The sequence below is a fragment of the Physeter macrocephalus genome, chromosome 2, assembly GCF_002837175.3.
Source record: "Physeter macrocephalus isolate SW-GA chromosome 2, ASM283717v5, whole genome shotgun sequence".
Classification (NCBI taxonomy): Eukaryota; Metazoa; Chordata; class Mammalia; order Artiodactyla; family Physeteridae; genus Physeter; species Physeter macrocephalus.
In genome coordinates this window covers 452,551-470,866 of record NC_041215.1, presented here as the reverse complement: position 1 = coordinate 470,866, position 18,316 = coordinate 452,551, and the positions used below count along the sequence as shown (strand labels likewise).

At 52.0% G+C, this 18,316-nt stretch overlaps 1 protein-coding gene across 1 annotated transcript in view; it reads left to right on the top strand.

Annotated features, from left to right (window-relative positions):
• The window catches only part of SLIT3 (slit guidance ligand 3), a 529,198-nt gene that overhangs the window by 462,549 nt on the left and 48,333 nt on the right, over window positions 1-18,316 (top strand). The window contains exons 21-26 of the mRNA XM_055079617.1: window positions 225-296; window positions 1,962-2,125; window positions 4,333-4,457; window positions 8,497-8,594; window positions 12,474-12,613; window positions 14,306-14,399. Coding sequence (XP_054935592.1) covers window positions 225-296; window positions 1,962-2,125; window positions 4,333-4,457; window positions 8,497-8,594; window positions 12,474-12,613; window positions 14,306-14,399 — 693 coding nt within the window. The remainder of the gene's footprint in view (window positions 1-224; window positions 297-1,961; window positions 2,126-4,332; window positions 4,458-8,496; window positions 8,595-12,473; window positions 12,614-14,305; window positions 14,400-18,316) is intronic.

Below are 18,316 nucleotides of genomic sequence, written 5' to 3'. Positions count from 1 at the left end.
CATCTTTGTCTTTCCCTAACCCTCTACTCCCGACATCCCTGCTGCTGATCTGGGCACGGAAACATCCGTGCACGTGACGTGAAGGAGACATTCCCCTCCTGCTGCTGGCAGTGGGGCTCTGCATGCTCAGAGGCAGGACTGGGCCAGCCTGGGACGCCAAGAGAGTGTACTGAGTTCAGCGCTGTTACTGGGGGTTAACCTTCTGACCTGTGCTTCTGCTTCAGAACCCTCCATGGCAACGACATCTCCAGCGTTCCCGAAGGCTCCTTCAATGACCTGACCTCTCTTTCCCATCTGTAAGTAGCCCTGTTTCTCCCCCACATGCATCTCCTCAAAACAGAAAAGATTATAATGCCAGAGAATACTATCGGTGTTACCACCTCAGTATGGTTCTTTCCCTATGAATAGAGTGTGTTTTATTTACAAAAATGTACCCACATTGTGCACATTGTGTGTTCTCTGCTTCGGATGCCTTCAAAGACATAATCAATTATGTAAACAATGTAAATATTTAATAAGAACGAACATAAAACTCTTACTATGTGCTCAACACTTTAGATGAATTATCTCATATATTTCTTACAGCAGTAAGGCATTTTTATCTCCTTATTAGACATGATGAAACTGAAGTTAAGAAAGGCTGAAGAACTGGTCCAAGGGTTTTGCACAGCTAGTAGGTGGCAGAGACCTGGTTCAAATCCAGGTTTGCCTTTGACGCCAAAGCACATATTCTTTCTACACTCGGCATCAGGTAGTCCCCTCCCATTTTACACAGGGGAGACTGAGGCCCATAAATATTAGGTATTACATACCTCTGCCAGTGAAAATGCTTGAGTTTGTATACCTGCTGTCTGTATATTTAATTATTTTTGTATTGTGCACATATACAACACTGATATGTATGCATATTATAAAACATTCAAAAAATAGAAATGTTAAAGGCTATGGTTAAAAATCAGCAGAAGTTTTCGTATTTTCTGCCTCAAACAGCACTTTGGAGGTGTCTGCACTGGATGATACCATTTCCCTCCCCTGCACTTGTAAGCTGAGTGGTGCCTGGGAGGAGAACCTTCCTTCTACTCCCTTAGGCTCTGTGGCCAGCCCGACATAAGACAGATTAACAGGAGAAAAGCATACAAATGTATTTAATATTTTTATGAGTATGTGGGAGTCTTCAAAAGGAGAATGAAAACCCAAAGAAGCCATTGGGCCCCCAAGCTTATATACCATTTTTACACAAAGAATGATGAAGCGTGGGGCTCTGACACGACAGAGGAGCTTGGACTAGGGGCGGTAAATCATGGGACCGGGACTAGGAAATCACGCAGAAACTGATGGAAAATCAGCGTTATTTTAGTAGGTTTGTTTGTACAGATCCATTCTGGTATCAACTCCCTTCTCTTCCTGGCCCGGGAAGGGTACCTTTCTCATAGGAAATGTGACCTGCTTTTAGCTAGAAACAGCATCTGCTGTTTCTCAAGTGCCTTCAGCTCAAAATAGCCAAATAGACAAAGCAGCATATTTGGGGGTGGCATGTTCTGAGCTCCTTCCGTGGTCTGAAGCTGCTTCCGAGGTTGCTGGGTATCAAAAGCTTCTCTGCAGAGTACATCCTCCAGTGCAACCTTTAGTGGGGCAAGAGAGCCAGGTAATCAGTGGCCAGAGGTCCAGGAAGCCTCCTGGAGGGGCTGAGATTGGGGGTGAGTTGAGGATGAAATCTTACCAGGGTAGGTGAGAGCAAAGCCTTGGGGATGGGAGGGGCTTGGGTGGGGTTGAAACATCTGCAGGGATTGGAGGTACAGTCTGGAGTTACTGACTTCCCCAGTGAAGTCTCTGCTGGTCCTCCTGTCAGACGCCCCCAATCTGGCCAAAGTCTGAAAATTCTGCTTTTCCAGAGGACCAAGACTACGGGGCCTATGGGCCAAGCTGGGCAGGGGAGCCTGACTTCCTGCTCTGCCTCGTAGGGCACTGGGAACCAACCCACTCCACTGCGACTGCAGCCTGCGTTGGCTGTCGGAGTGGGTGAAGGCCGGGTACAAGGAGCCTGGCATCGCCCGCTGCAGCAGCCCCGAGCCCATGGCTGACCGACTCCTTCTCACCACGCCCACCCACCGCTTCCAGTGCAAAGGTAGGTGCTGACTCACCCCTCCACCCCTCCCTGCCCCCTGCAGGGTCTGCTGTGTCCCCAGCAGCCTGTCAGAGCTAGGCATCTCAACAGGTGTGACTTCTAAAGCCGTTGCCCTGTTCTTCCATTGGCCACACGAAGACTCAGGTGCTGAAGCTGATATGGACCTGCACCTGAGGGTCCACTTGTCGTTCGCTCCCCTAAGTCCCTCTGCTGCCATTTCTACATGTTTTTGCCTAGTTGAGAAAATCTTTAACCTTCATTTTTTACCCAACGATCGTAGAGCATAAGCATTTTCCCGTTTTACTACAGCACATTTTGGGCACATGAGATTTTGATTTGACTGCATGATTATTATAACAAACTACTACTGGGTTCTTATTATGTGGCAGGCATTATGTTAAGCACTTTTGCATGTATTATTTCATTTAATTCTCACTTTCCATGGAGTCATTTATTTAATTCCCCAGCACCTCTGTGGGGTCTACTTTAGTAGTATTCTTTTAAAAATGAGAAAACCGAGTCTTACTGAGGTTAGATGACTTCTCAAAATCACACAGTTAAGAGAATGCCAGGTCTTTCTGATTCCAGAGTGCATGATCTCAACCACCAAGCTGTAACACTCCATCATAACTTCTTTAACCAGTTCCTGGTTTGTTTGTTTTTCTCTTGCTGTACGCGGGCCTCTCACCGTTGTGGCCTCTCCCGTTGCGGAGCACAGGCTCCGGACGCACAGGCTCAGCGGCCATGGCTCACGGGCCCAGCCGCTCCGCGGCATGTGGGATCCTCCCGGACCGGGGCACGAACCCGCGTCCCCCGCATCGGCAGGCGGACTCCCAACCACTGCGCCACCAGGGAAGCCCCAGTTCCTGGTTTTGAACTTTCAGAGTATTTCCATTTTTTTTTCTTACCACGGCTGCATACATGTCTTTCTCTATTTAAAATTATGTCCTTAAATAAGATTCAGAGAACAGAAATTACTGAGCCAAAGTATATGGTCATTACTAAGGTTTTCACACTTAATGTCAAATTGATTTCCAGAAAGGGTTGTAACCAATTTTCACTCCCAGTAGCATCATTTGAGTGCATTTTTCATCAGATCCTTGCATTATTTTATCTCATTTTGTAATCATTGCTAATTCAATAGGTAAAATATTATATCCCCTCATATTTTGTTTTTGATTATTGGGGGAACTATTTTTTTTCCCCAAAATTTACTTTCCGTTTGTACTACACATTTGCTTGTTAATGTCCTTTGCTCATCTCCTAAAGGCCTCAATGTTTCTTCTGATTTACAGATATACTTTACCTCTAAAACTTCATTGTGTCCCTGGAACACATAGTTTCCCTGGAACAGACGATGTCTCTGTTCTTCGGTGAAGCCAGAGTTGAGCCAGCTGGCATTGGTTCTCAATCAGCCTATTCTGTTCACCCCACCCACAAATGGTCAGACTCACCCTGCCGTCAATCTCAACCCAATCTCCAAACTGATGACTGTTATCCTGGGATCATTTAAAGTCCTGACATGAAATAGGGCCTGATTATCCAGGGCTTTGTCAACACTGGCTGCAGCGAAAAGCTGCATTACAAAGCTCTGTGTAGGGACGTGGCCTCCCTCCCTCCAGCCCTGATGGCCGAGGAGAGCAGGACACAGTTGAAACTGTAATCCCTCATCAGCATCGTCGCTGTGTCTTCCGGGGCCATTTCTTACTTCTTCCTGCCGACTCAAGGGTTCTACAAGGAGAACTTCCTATGTGATGTGTGCCTTTGGCTCAGGCGCTGTGCCCTCCTTAGCCCTGCACAGACTATTCCATGAGGAGGGGTGTTTGGGGAAGGAAAAATGGGAGGTCCAAATGGAGCCTGGGCCCAGAGCTCCCCAAACATAAAGAGATACACAAGGGGTTTCTAATTGTGGTGCATTGTTTGCAGATTAGCACCAAAATCAGATCAGGCTAATTACAGTAATTGATTTGACTGAGAAGTGCTTCTGAATGATGTCCCGCTGTGATTTTTTCCTCTCTGGATGATGGCTGAATTAATGGGACTCTAGCTGGACTGGATGTGCTAGCTGCGGAGGGCCAGCTGCCCTCTGGACAGAGATGGGAGGGGCTGGTAGCTGACTGAGGAAGGGGCCGGAGCAGAGGGGGAGGGAGGTGTGACAGTGAGCCTACTTGGGGACCTGCCACCAACACTGTGGTTTTGCTGTCCAGGGCCAGTGGACATCAACATTGTGGCCAAGTGCAATGCCTGCCTTTCCAGCCCGTGCAAGAACAACGGGACATGTAGCCAGGATCCCGTGGAGCGGTACCGCTGCGCGTGCCCCTACGGCTACAAGGTATGACAGGAGGCCCCGCCCCCTACCATCCACGGCCCAGGAAGGGGGCACTGTTCACTGCTGACCCTCCCTTCTCCAAGGACAGTGGATAAGTCCACTTTACAGGTCACTCCAAAACAGCATTTGCCAGCAACTCTCCTGTGCTCCCCAGCACTGCTGGGGGCTACCCAGCCGTATCACATTCACACCCATCATAGAGGACCCCATAGAGTCTTGACAGTGATGCAGTGAGATAAGGAGGAAATGTAATATTTGTATTTTCTTTCTTGAACATGGGGAAATTAAGTCTCAGAGAGTTAAAGTACCTCCAAGTAGAGGCATCCCTTGAACCCACCACACTGACCTCCCTCCAGGGTGATTCCCAGGTCCTCCCCCCACCTCCCTTCCCTGCCCGCTGGACAGCCAGCCCTGGAAGCACTGATTCCAGCTTGAGGAGGATACAGGGATGAAGGATTAAAAGTCCAGCCTTCACTGTTGACAGGCTCAGATCAGCCAATAAGGGCTGGGATAGAGATCCCAGTTCTCCTGTCCTCCCCAGAAATCCAGGCTAATTCCAGAATAACCCTTCCCTCCTTTCTTCTCACCCAGCACCATCTAGAACACATTATCCTGCCTCCATATTAACATCTATAAAGTATGGATGATGTGCCAAGCACTCTGCTTGGCATTTTAGTCATCTTTTCCCCTGTGAGGATGGACTTATTGATTCCCATTTTACAGATGTGGAAACTGAGCCTCAGACTGTTGAAAGGGCTTGACTCACTGGCCCATGCTTGTAAGCAGTAGGGTTGGGTTAAGACCCAGGGCTACATGATTCCAAAGCCCCCACACTTGTGCCTGGAGGTTTCCTGAATAGCTGAACCCTTCACTGCACCTCACCTGGGGTCAGCAAAGCCGTGACTGGGGCCTCTTCCCCAGGACCCTCCCGGCTTCCCAGATTCCAGCCATCCCAGGGCACCCATCTGAAGGCACTAGGCACGTCGAGAATTTCAAGACAGTCCCCAGCCTGTCTGATGCACCCACCTGGTACAGGCTGAGCAGGAGGGAGCTGGCATCCCCGGGTGTCCTGTCCCCAGGGGGATTTATGCGTATAGTGACAAGCTTGAGGGGCAGACTGCCGCTGGGGAACAGGGCTCCCTGGTGGCTTTCTCAGCTGTAGCTGTGCTTCCAATAGACTGTGTCAGAGTGCCACCTATGGGCCTGAGCCTGAGACAGGAGAGCCAAAGGCTTCCTATGAGGCCAGTCGGACAGCCTCCCTGCCCCAGGCAGCCAACCCCAGGCCTCACACCCACAGGAGTCCCATACCCACGCCCCTGCACACACACGTACATACACACACATACGTACACACACACATACATATTGTAGGGGAAGACTAGAAATTCAGCAAACATGCTCAAACGCCTGGATCCTCAAACTCCCTTGTATTAATTCAGTGGAGAAAACTCAGGCTGTGGATTTACACAGAGCAGCAGGTGTGGATCCTGGCTTTGTCATTCCCTTTGTCATTCCCTAGCTGGGTGGTGACGGCCAGTGGCTGCGCCTCAGGCCTCCCATCTGCACACTAGGACCTGCCACACAGCCTTGCTGTGAGAATCAAGTGTACAGTAACACATGCAGCGCACCTAGGACAGTACCTAACATTCAGTAAGTGCTCAGCGGCTGTCATATGGATGCCTTTTAACTTTACTGTCTATGCCGGTCCCTAATACCAGGGTGTGGAATGGGCCATCAGGAACAGGTAGCATGTTGCTGGTTTCCTGTAAAGGAAGCTAGAAGCCCCAGGCACAACCTTTACAAACACACTCACACACACTGGGGAGGGGGTCATGGGGGATAGCCGAGAAGCATCCCCAATCTAGTGGATTTGAGCAAAATGAGGCTGAAGAGAGGTGAACTGAACTAATTGACCAGGCGTTGACAACGGTGATTTTTTTTCTCACGAACATGTAAGTGACAGAAATCCCCACCTCCAGGCCCAGTTACCACATGATCAAGGGCTAGGCTCTGCCTCCTGGATTTCAGTGCTCTGTGGCATAAGGGGCTGGAGGAGACACCTCCCCCTCCCCCATCCCCAGGGGAGGAATCCCCCTGGAGTCCCTGGTACTTGAGAGTCCCCAGAGCAGAGAGGCTGGCCCAGGCAGGGGCTATGGAGTCCCTGCCTTGACCTGCTCAGGGTTCTCCAGTCCCGCGATCCATGGCCCATTCATCACACACACACGTACGCACGCACGCGCACACACGTGAACTACTTAGCAACAACCGAAGACCTGACAAAGTCTTTTCATTACCCACATTCAGCTCTGTCTCAGAGCCCCATGATCACCATGGTCATTATCTGAATAGCTCTTAATTATGGAGCTACCATTACCTGCCAGGTGCCTTATATGAGTGTGATTTCTAATCATTCCTTAACTCTGTGGGGTAGGCGTCATTATTCCCATTTTACAGATGATGAAAAGTCTCAGAAAGAACTAGTAATTTCCTCAAGGCCCGTAGCAGCAGCCAGACTAGCATGTGCATTCAGACCGGCCTTACTGCAGAGCCCGTGTTTTGAGAGGGGCAGAATAAGTGCCCAGCATAGCATCGCGGTTCCCAGCGCTGGCTTTGGACTGGATGTCGGGTTCAGCTGTGCCTGTTCCACTCACTGCTGTGCGATCGTGGGTACAGCGCCTCACTTTCCGAGTCTGCCTTCCCTCTCTGTAAGAATGCGGGTAATAACCACCATACCGAACTTGCAGGGGTGTTACGAACATTATACGCAATACAAAACTTAGCGTGAGGCCTGGAACAGAAAATGTGCTCCATAAATGAGAGAATGAGCCTCGCAGTTTCCATCGACACATGGACTTTCTGAAAGGGATCCCACGTTGCTCTGGTTAAGGATACAACCAGACCCCAACCCGAACTGCATTCTCCACGTCCCCTCCGAGAAACCTCTGACGGGCCCTTTACTTGTGACGGGGGCTTGAAGAGGAAGCAGACAGACGCGGGCCTGCCTTCAGATTGCTGGAGACAGGGCCCGAGGCTCGGTGTGGAGACAGTGAGAAGGCGGCAGTACTCGGCAGAGCCCAGTCCTACTCCTCACAGGCCTGGCGGCGGCAGAGCAGGGAAGAGGATTTTCTCAGGCAGATGGCGAGCAGGTGGTGTGGCAGTGGAAGGGCTCCCGCGATCACCCCCGCCTGGCACGGCGCCCACGCCGAGCCCACAGCCCAGCCGAACGCAGCAGATGCCTCCCTGCCGCCACCAGACCCCAGAGGTCCTCCCGAGGACCGCCGGCCAAGACCTGGGTGCAGCACTGGTCCACGGGACCCAAAACTCTCTCTCACAGGAGATCTCAGTCTGGCCTAACATCAGGATCACCTGCAGAACTTGAGACTAAATGCCAACACCTGGGCCCACGTCCAGACCAATCAAAGATGACTCTCTGCGGGGCTGTCACTTTATAGGGCCAAGGTCTGTGGACCACACTTCAGCCGTAGTCCACCCTACAAGTTGTGGATTACCGTTAAGCCTCAGTGAGGCTAGTAATAATATCATCTACTGGTATTTATAGAATGCCTACTATGTGCTAGATGTGTTATGTAAGATTAAGCACTTCCTTATTGAAAGGTCTAGTTTAATTCTGGTAAGAGCTCTATGAGGTAGGCTTGTAGAAGTTAAAAGGCTTATTATACAAGATCAAGGTCAGCCAACCAGGAAGAGGTGAAGCTGGAATATGAAACCAGGTCTTCCTGGCTCCAAAGCCCCTGCTCTCGGCCTACAGGTTAGGATGGCGAGAAGCGGGTGAAGTCTGGGAAGTAGTGAAGCTGGGGCCCAAACTCCTGAGTTCAGCATTCCTCCCCTCCTCACTGCGGAGTGATCAAAGGCAAGGGCTCCCTCGGGCTTTCTCTGGGTCACACAGCAGGCTTGTCCCAGGGAGGGCCTCCATCTCCCTGACCTCATCCCAAAGGAAGCTGGGAACCCACAGGGGTCTCTTCATCATGGCAGCCACAGAAAGCCTCCCTAACCACACGCTTCTCTCTCTCCTGCCCCTCAGGGCAAAGACTGCACTATGCCCATCAACACCTGCCTCCAGAACCCCTGTCTGCACGGAGGCACCTGCCACCTGAGCGAGAGCCACAACGATGGGTTCAGGTAACAGCTCACCTTCTGGCCTTCCCTCCTCTCAGTCTTCATGGTCAGGCTCTTGGGGCAGGCTGAAGGAGCACAGCTGTGTGCCCACACTCTGCCCGGCCCTTTATGTGAATGACTCCAAGGCTCTTCACTCCCTATAAGGCAGCTCCTACTATCCCTCTCGTACAGATAAGGAAGTCGAGACATCAAAGGGATAAATTGTTTGTCCGCAGTTACACAGTAAGCGTTGGTGCAGGAATCTGAATTCACGTAGTCTGCCTCCAGAGCCAGGAGGTCTCCAAGGGAACCCACAGTTGCTGGCTAAAGTCAGAGTAGGATGGGATAATGGCTCAAAGACCTGCCAGCCTGGTAATTCCACCACTCTTTTCTGTGTCATAAAAAACAATAATAATAGGTGACATTGATTACATGCTCATTATGTGCCAGGCAGTGACTCTAAGCCTCATTGAAATCCTCACAAGGACCCTATCCGGTACAGGTGGGTACTATCCCCATTTAACAGATGAGGAAACTGAGGCACAGAATTGATTGGCCCTAGGTCCCATATCCTGACACTCATTCCTGAGTCTCCAAACCTCACCTCTTTCCTCCCTGGCATTAAGAGCTCAGGAAGAAAAGGGGCAGAAGGCACTTAAGGTTCTTCTCATCCCTGTCCTTGGAGCGGGCCTTCTGCAGCTCTGCCAAACCTCAGGCCCCTCCCTGCTTCCCACCCTCCCAGCTGTGTGCACATGTCCAGTTTCCCGGGCCCTACCCTGGCAAAGCAGACCAGTGGCAATTGGCCCGTTTGGCACCCCCAGTGAGCCAGTGGGTCAGGCGGTAAAGGAGGGGCATCTGGTGGCAAGCTGTGTGCGGAGGTCTTAGCGCTCAGGTTGCAAACAATTAATTATCAAAAGCCCTCTGACCAGGGTTGCTGCGTGTTCTGCGAAAGACATCAGGTTCTGGGCTCTGGGTTCTCCCCAGGGAACCCAGCCGCCCATGTGTCCATCTGCCAAGCCAGCCCCATCAGAATCAACTCTTAAAATGTTGAAATGCAAGGCAGAGTTCGTTTTCCTGCCTGGAGCAGGCCAAGCAACGCACTCTCACCCACTGAGAGCCCCGGGGGGTGGGGGGAGAAACCACCCAGGAATCTCACGGTGGTGGCCACCTGGCCTCAGCCAGGAATCACGCCTCCAGGACTGAAAGCCTGGCTCTGCCCCCCGTCCCCTGTGCCCCCTCACTGCCACCCCCGAGCCCAGGGACCCACCTCGGCAAGGGACAGGAGCGCCCCCTGCAGGCGACTGTGTTGCTCCCCTCTCTGCAGGTGTTGTTGAGGATTTCAAAGGAACTGGAAATATTTTTAGGACTCAGTTTTCAAGGAAAAGGGCCCAGACCCACAGGATTAGGAAAACGGGGTGGAGGGTGCAGGCAATGCGGCCCACATCCCTGGGATGGTATAGCTCGTGTGGGCTACTCAAGCAGCAGGAAAGCACTGCCCCTCAGGCCAGCACCTGGTAGGCTGGCAAAGGGAGAGCCACCTGTTCGGACAGAGGCTTTGCTCCCTTGTCCCTCCTCTGTCTGTTTCCTGGAGCTGCCATAACAAAGTACCGCAGGCTGGGGGGCTTGGAACCAAAGAATGGATTCTCTCACAGCTCTGGAAGTCAGAAGCCCAGAGTGAAGGTGTCAGCAGGGCCATGCTCCCTCTGAAACCCGCAAGGGAGGATTCTTCCTCGCCCCTTCCTAGCTTCTGATGGCTGCTGGCAGTTTCTGGCCCCTTCCTAGCTTCTGATGGCTGCTGGCAGTTTCTGGCCCCTTCCTAGCTTCTGATGGCTGCTGGCAGTTTCTGGCATTTCTTGGCCTGCAGCGGCATCACTCCAATGTCTACCTTCAGCTGCACATGGCCTTCTCCCTTGTGTCTGTCTCCACATGGCCATCTTCTTATAAGGACACCAGTCATATAGGATTAGGGGCCCACCCCACTCCAGTGAATGTGGTCTTCAGTTAACAAATGACAGCTGCAGTGACTCTGTTTCCCAATTAGGTCACATTCTCACGTACTGGTGGGGGGGCGGTTTAAGATGTCAACATATCTTTTCGAGGGGACACATTCAATCCATGACACCTCTTACTGATCAGAATTCTGGAAGCATCACCTACCTCTTCATACAGATGCTTCTCCAGTCTTGACACATTGTCTCTCTGCTCAAAAAAGAGCTGTCCCTCCAGCGAACACATTGCTCTTGAACACATTGGAGCTTGATAGCTCCCCCCCTTCACCGCCCCACCTCCCACAAGGTTTCCACGAGGACAGAAAAAAACTTTAGCCTCTTTCCCACCTCTGTCCAGTCCATGAGCAACCCCTGCTCCCCTCACCAGTCACTCTCACCCCACATTTATGCAGTCCTAAGGCTCCCGGGAGAGTCAGAGTAACTCATTTGAGGAAAATAGGCAAAATGTGGTTTAAGATCTTTGGAAAACTACCCACTCTCTGGCTCTGAAGAAATGACCTTTTTCATGAATGGCCAGAGTCCCTAAGAGAAAAAAAAAAGGACTTAGAGTGATTTTACTCCAGCTCAAGAGCTCAGACCCAAGGACCCTTCCCCCAGCCTTTTGTAGAAAATGTGACCCAGTTTTCAGGTCATAGAGGGAAGGAGGTTAATTAGGATTCTAGGACCACAAAAATCCACTCCCTATTAGTTTAGTTTCGTTGTTTAGCTAAACGCCCAAGTCAGAGCAGTCTCTGAAATGGAGAGAGGCCTGGAATTCCAGGTCTGAGGCTGGAACACACGTTCGTGGATGGGGTGTATGTCCCTGGGTCCCTGACGAGGGGGGATGGGCCACAGAAAGAGTGAGATTCCCTGCAGCGCTTCTTTAATCAAGCGCTCGGCTCCCACCTGCATCCTCCTAGCGCCCCCTCGCCCCTTGTCAGCCGCCCAGAACTGACTTCATCAGTTCTGCCTTACTTTGCATGCCTAATCCTGGCGATGTGGCCAAGGTCGGGCGGTGGTTGGGGAGGGGGGGGTGAGGTTTTGATCCAAGCGGTTTAACACTCCAGAGACAGGTTAAGGAAATGCATCATACTGATCTATGGTGTTTTAAGCCAGGCTCACCAGAAAGTGTTGGCGGGAGAGGGGCCCTCCCACCCTTCCCTCAGCCCCCAGAAGCTGGAGGGGGCTCAGAAGTAGCAGGAATACCTGACAGGGAGAAATGGCATCCCTGAGGATAAGGTTAAGGGGGTGGGTAGTTGTGCCTAGAACTAAATCTAGCTAACATGTTCTGAACATTTTCGCTGTGCTGTGTACCCTTCTAAGCGTTTTACTTGTATAATCTCATTTAATGCCTGCAGCCACCCTGGGGGTAGATAGTAGCACCAGTCAACAGATGAGGAAACTGAGATGCAGAATTTAACTCCCAGGAAACCTGGTTGCAGAGCCTGAGCCATGTCCTACTCCCGCTCCAGATAAAAAGGCTGCCCTTGAGTAGAAAATCACCAAAAGGGCAGGGTTCGTTTTGCTTTTCTCTCCTTGTCTACAAAAGAGACTACCCAAAGGCTGCTTGGGAGACAGCTGGAGGAATTTAAGCTCTACCCAGGAAACCACATCCAGCTGGGGAGCGGTGAAGGAGGCGGGGCCGATGGGAATTGCCCCCAGGCGAGGTAGCCATCCAGGGCCAGGGGAGATGGAGTACTGCCTGGAGACGGGGGGCTAAATGAGATGCCCTTTTAGGCTCCTGAGGGTCTTCCTGCTCAGGACCCCAAGACCTCCTGGGTCCACCGTGCTGCCCGGGACCTCCATCCAGAGGAGAAACCTGACTGATTCTATCTCCCACCTTCCCCTCTGTCGCTCCAACCCACCCCTCTCCCTGACCCCCGGCTGCCCTCTTCGCACCCACACATCCCCAAAGCTGCTCCTGCCCCCTGGGCTTCGAGGGGCAGCGGTGTGAGATCAACCCAGACGACTGTGAGGACAATGACTGTGAGAACAACGCCACCTGTGTGGACGGGATCAACAACTATGTGTGTGTGTGCCCGCCAAACTACACAGGTGAGCCCCCTGACGCCCGAGCGCGCGTTGGTGTGTGCGGGCTGTGGCTTGTCGTGCGTTACAAGGGTACCACTTGCTTAGCTCCTTCCAAAGACTCCACCTCCTGTCCCCCTCTGGACGAAGTCTTGAATCCCCCAAACCTGGTACTGTGTCATGAGGGGCTTCCCAGAGGCCCTCTCTCTTCCAGCTCGTCCACCCTCTGCCACCCTACCCCCACCCCACCCCCCTGCAAATCACTAGCTCCTCCCCACTTTGAACAGGTCCCCAGGGCCCCTTCAGCCGTCTCTTCATTTGGTTTGTGTTCATCCCCTCCTTCGGGAACCCTGGAGCCCCGGTGGTGTTTGAAGCCGGCACAGAGGCACTTGCATCGTGGTCTTGGTCCGTTCGGGTCTGAACTGACGGCGGGCAAATGGGCAGGGGTGGAGGGGGCTGAGGAAACACGCATTGAGGCGGTTTCCCGCCTGTGTCTGCCGTGGACCGGGGTGCAGTTCTGGTTTGTGGTGCTTGGTTCCTGAGAATGGGACGTAGTGGTTTTGTCTGTGCCAGAAAACGTCAAAAAGTGTCCCCCACCGAGACCGCACCTCTCTGGGTGTCTCCAACAGATGAGGGGAGGCTTAGAAGGCACAGTGCTCTCTGTGGTCTTGAGAGACCGGGGCAAAACGAGGACGGGGTGGGGGTCAGTTTATCCTCACCGCAACAGAGAACAGACGCCGGGGCTGTGCCTGTCATGCTTTTACTCCCCGGCCGTCCTCAGGACCGTCCTCTGCCCTGTCCCCTGGGAGCCGCGGCCCAGGCTGCCTTCTCCTGCCCACGCCTGCCCTCTGAATGAACCTCCCTGGCTGGAAGTTTGTTTCTTCTAGATCCCTCTCCACCTGGCTTGTGTGGGGGGTTGGTGTGGAATGTGAGGAAGGGCAAAGCTCAGAGACGCATCTGCCAGGGACCTCCCCCCTGCCATCCTATCTTACCTCCCACATCCCACATTCCCAAAACACACTTTCAGGTGGTGGATTTCAGGGCTTTATATCCTTGGGTATTTATGGCCTGTTAGGCATTTTCTGACGCTGTGAATTTCAAAGGGGATGTATCCAGAGACCAGAACTTCACATTCTTTCCATATTTTCTTCTCTGAGAAAATCCAAGGGGCTTACTTATCTGTAACAGGTGGACTGTGCTGCTAAGCTCTGTCCCCTCCTCCAGGAAGCCTCTGGGTTTCCACTGAGTTCTCCCGTCATCGCGCTGACGGCTCCGTGTTGTAATTAATTGCCTGCTTATTTGTAGATACACCCCCCGCACTAGCCATGGGGGGGAGGGGGGACAGGGCCAGGTCACGGTTGTGTCCCCAGCACAGTGCTGCCACACAGGAGGTGCTCCACAAATGTGTGTGGAAGGAAAAACAAATAAGCATAGCCCAAGGTCAGGGGTGGTTTCAGCTGCCGCCGCCCCTAAATAATCAAGTGAAATAGCCAAATGGTGGTGCAGTGACCGTGCCCGGGTGAGGTCCTGCAGTCTTCCCATGGTCACTGCCAGGGAAATCAAGACTGAGGCACAGGAGAAAGGAGATGCCAAAAGAGCAAATGCAGGGCTCCTGATACGCGTGACCTCCTGGCCAGGGGTTGGATGAACCTGACTTCTAGCCGGGGCATCCCCCCCGGTACCCTCCCTGATGCCTGGGCTCTCTACCTGCCCCACCAGGTGAGCTGTGCGACGAGGTGATCGACCACTGCGTGCCCGGGATGAACCTCTGTCAGCATGAGGCAAAGTGCGTCTCCCTGGACAGAGGATTCAGGTGAGGCTCGTTCATGCCCAGCACCGGGTCCCAAGGACTCGGCTCCAGCAGTCTGGGCTTGAGGCAGAGACTCTGGGGCTCCCTCCATGTTTTTTTTTTCCTCTCTCTCTCTTTCTGCCTGCTACTTGTTTGTTACCATGTGCTTTTCTGTATCTCTGACCAGTCATGGTCTAATTCTCTTAGTCTCTGTCTCCCTTTCTGAGCCTCTGTGTCTGTCCTCTCTGTTCCCTCTCCCTCAGGCCCCAGATCCTCAGTGTGCTGAAGGCAGTGGGTAGCGCAGGAGGTTTTCAATTCCCTCCCTCCAAGGCCCTTGCCATGGACCTGGGGGAGGAAAAGTTGACACAAAACAAAGGTTAAGAAAAGAAGCAATTCCTAGGGCCCTAGATTCTGGCTCTGAGTGCTGCTGGGGTTCTGAGGAGGGTGGGGGAGAGGAACCCTTCTGGAGCAGAGAGGGACACCCCCCACCCTAGGAGGCGGGATGTGAAGTGACCACCAAAGAATGGGTGGAATTGGGACGCGCTGCGAGAAGGAGGGAGCCCCACAGGTGGGAGAAGAGTCTAGAGTAGGTGAGGGTGAGAGGGGGCCATGAGCACCTCTTCTTCTGTTTTCCTTTTCTATCTGGATATCCCAAGCCTAGAGCTTACCACCAGGGAAAACGCAAGAAGCGTGTAGGGCCTCTGGCTTCAGAGGGAGCGAAGGAACCTGCGGTCCTTTGGTGCGTGCACCCTCCTTCAAGTCTGCCTTACCTGCTCCTGTCCCCCCGGAGATGTGCCGGGTGGGCTTTCACATAATCGAGTTCCCTGAGCTTGAGTAAGAGCGAGGGATGCCTCCCCCGCACCCTGCTTTTCCCACTCCAGGATTTGACTTCAGATCAGGGCTGCTCTTTAACTGAAGGAAGAGCAAAGGGGTAGGAAGAGATGCTTAAAACACAAACTTGAACCCAAAGCTGAGCCGGCTGGACTGACAGGACAAGTGCTTTGGGTGTACCTAAGAAGGGGCAGTGATGGTGACTGGGCATCTGAGCTATGAAGAGTGGGGGGTAGAATATCTGTAGATGGAAAGGAGATCAGTGGCATTCCAGGCTGAGTGGACGGCAAGCTCAGAGGACGCTGGCTTGGACGAGCAATAGTGAGCTTGGAGACTGGTCAGAAGTGGTCCAGGGTACAGGTCTGGGAATGGGGTGCTAGAGACTTAGGACCAGAGATCACGATTCTCTACTACTTGTCCCTGGAAACTCTCTCTACTGTAACCAAGACCCCTTGAGTTCAAGGACAATATAGAATATAGAAACCAGTCTCGCTTTCAAAATCTTGAGATAATATTGATATATTTATGCACAATGTCTCTTAGAATCTTGAAGAGGCCTACAGGCCAACTCAATAATGTTGATTTTTTTTTTCTTTTTGAGATGCATTTAAATGAAAAGTCCCTTCTCCCAGTGCAACATTTTATAATGTTATCGCCCTCCCCTGCCATCACCATAACAACTCACATCCCGAGGCAGGCAACAGGGGCATTAACAAAAGAGATGTACAGTCAGTGCAACCTTTGCCCAAGTTTGAAGATGTTTATCCTTGGGGATTTCCTTGTATGCTGTTCTAATGAGGCCTCAACTCAACAAAACAGATAGTACTCTATCAGTATCTGTGACATGAACACTGAAGTAATAATATACCGAAGCCCTGAAAATAATAATGAACACTGCCCATACACACTGAAAATAATAACAGAAACAAAGATGGCAGTGGCTAGCATGCACTGAACACTCCCTCTGTGTCAGGCACTGTGCATTATCTCACTTAACACTCAACAATCTTAGGATGTAGAAACTGTTACCCACCTCCTGTGTGGGGCTGAGGCTCAGTGAGGTGAAGCAAGCAGCCGACACACTGCACAGAAAGGGAGGCGAGTCAGTCTAGGCCTGACTGATTCCTCGGCTAAATCCAGAGGCTCCTGAAGTCTCATGGTTACTCCTCCTGGTCCAGAATCAGTAGGTCGAATGCATATCAAAATTGCATAACCCTTACGCTTTAGAAAAAAGATAAAGGCAAAACATTTGAGGACAACAGGGAATGCAGGTGCTTGTCTTTGGCCAATGAAGAAACGTTGTAGAGATCCTTGCTATTGGAGGTGAGGTCCCTGAACCAGCAGTATCAGCATCCCATGGGAGCTTGTTGGGAATGCTAATTCCCAGGCCCCACCCAGACTCCCTGAATCAGAAGCTGCACTTTAACAAGACCCCTGGGTGTTTCGTTTAGGAAGTGCAGGTGTGGAGAGGGCTGTAGCACTGGGAGAAAAGAAGGATGTAAACACATCTTCCTCCAGACTTCCACTGCTTCATCTGCGAGGGAGCATGGCTTCCCTAATTCCTCATAAAGACCTGCTCAGTAGCCTCGAATTCCACGCTCATCAGGCTGGGTTTTCCCCTGTAAGTAGTGAGCGGCTATTATTGCCTTGGAGAAGCTCATACAGCTTGAGTTGCTCTGAAAGTACTTCTTAGAATTCAGGAGACAAAAACACAGATGCCTGCTGGGGCCAGGTTTAACCCTAGCAGAGGCCTGGCCTGTGATATATTGAGCATGTGCCCCCAAAAGGCATCCCCGAGCTGTTCCTTTAAAAGACTAGGAAGGAAAGGGGGCTAAGATGTGAAAGTCTGCACCTTCTGGTGCAGCAATAGGCCACATATTTCAAATTTACCCATCAAATAAGTAAAGGTAAATAGGTCAGATCTTGGCAGATTTCACAGCTTTTGGACACAGGTCCAGTAAATCCTCAGATTCTAGAACTCGCCCCCCTCCAGGGACACCCCACCCCCTGAGTATCTTACTTTGCCACGGATCCACAGCGTGCACCATGTTCTGGCAGCCCCAGCACTGCCAGGATCTACTTGTGATTCCAGCCCAGTTCCAGCCATCCTAAAGGGGGTGGAGTGAGGAGAGGGCGGAGTAAGGACTATCCCTTTGTCCTGATGCTTTCCCCAGTCAGGTTCCTGCGTCACATTACTATTCCACGGTCTCACTTCCCTCCCCACCTGGCCACCCGTACCACACCTTCCCCTGCCCGTACCACCTTCCTCCTCTGACTTGGATAGGCTGTGGTTATTATTTACACTCTGTCCAGCAGAATTCAGCCAATGAGCCCAGAGAGGTGTGCGGGCTCCAGGCCCTGCCTGAGGTAGAGGAGCCAGGAAGCATTTGTGTTCACACGTGCCTCTGTGCTGAAGCCGCTGTAAGGTGGTACCTTTGGTCTCTTCCTTGCTGGGACTTCGGCACATTGTCACCCCAGACAGAGGAGCCCAGAGATGCGTGTCTCAGGCCCATGTTTAGGGAGACCCGCCGCAGCAGCCGTCTCTGGCCGGGTTGAAACCTGGGCCAGCGAGGACGGACGTGATGGAGCTGCTGACGCCATGCTCCTCAGGGAGGGGCGGGCCGGCATGCAGGGCCTGGGTTGGGCCAGTAGCTCCCATCCTCTCCCCTGGAGACCAGGAGGCATTTATCAAGGGCAAAGGGATTCACCTTCTTATATCAGCCCGAATCCCTGGGAAAAAATGAACAAACAATAGAATAGAACCAAAGGGAGTGCCAACAGCATCGTTTCTTCATCATCCTTATCAGCACCTTCTACATATCACACTGACTGTTTACTCAGTGTGGATCTAGTGCCCTGCACAGAGTGTACCACTTAATTTTTAAAACCACCGTAAGAGGTGAAGTTATTGATCATCAGTCACATTGAAAAGTGAAGAAACTGAGCAGTGAGTGGCAGATACATGAGAACAGGGTCTGACACACGTAAGTGTAAACGAAGTATCACTGACGCACATAAGTGTTACACGGTGGGGGGCCTCAGGGAAGTCAGGTCAGCTCTCCTGGAGCCCTGGTTTCCTCCTGGTATTGGAGGGGGACCGGTCCTCCTTC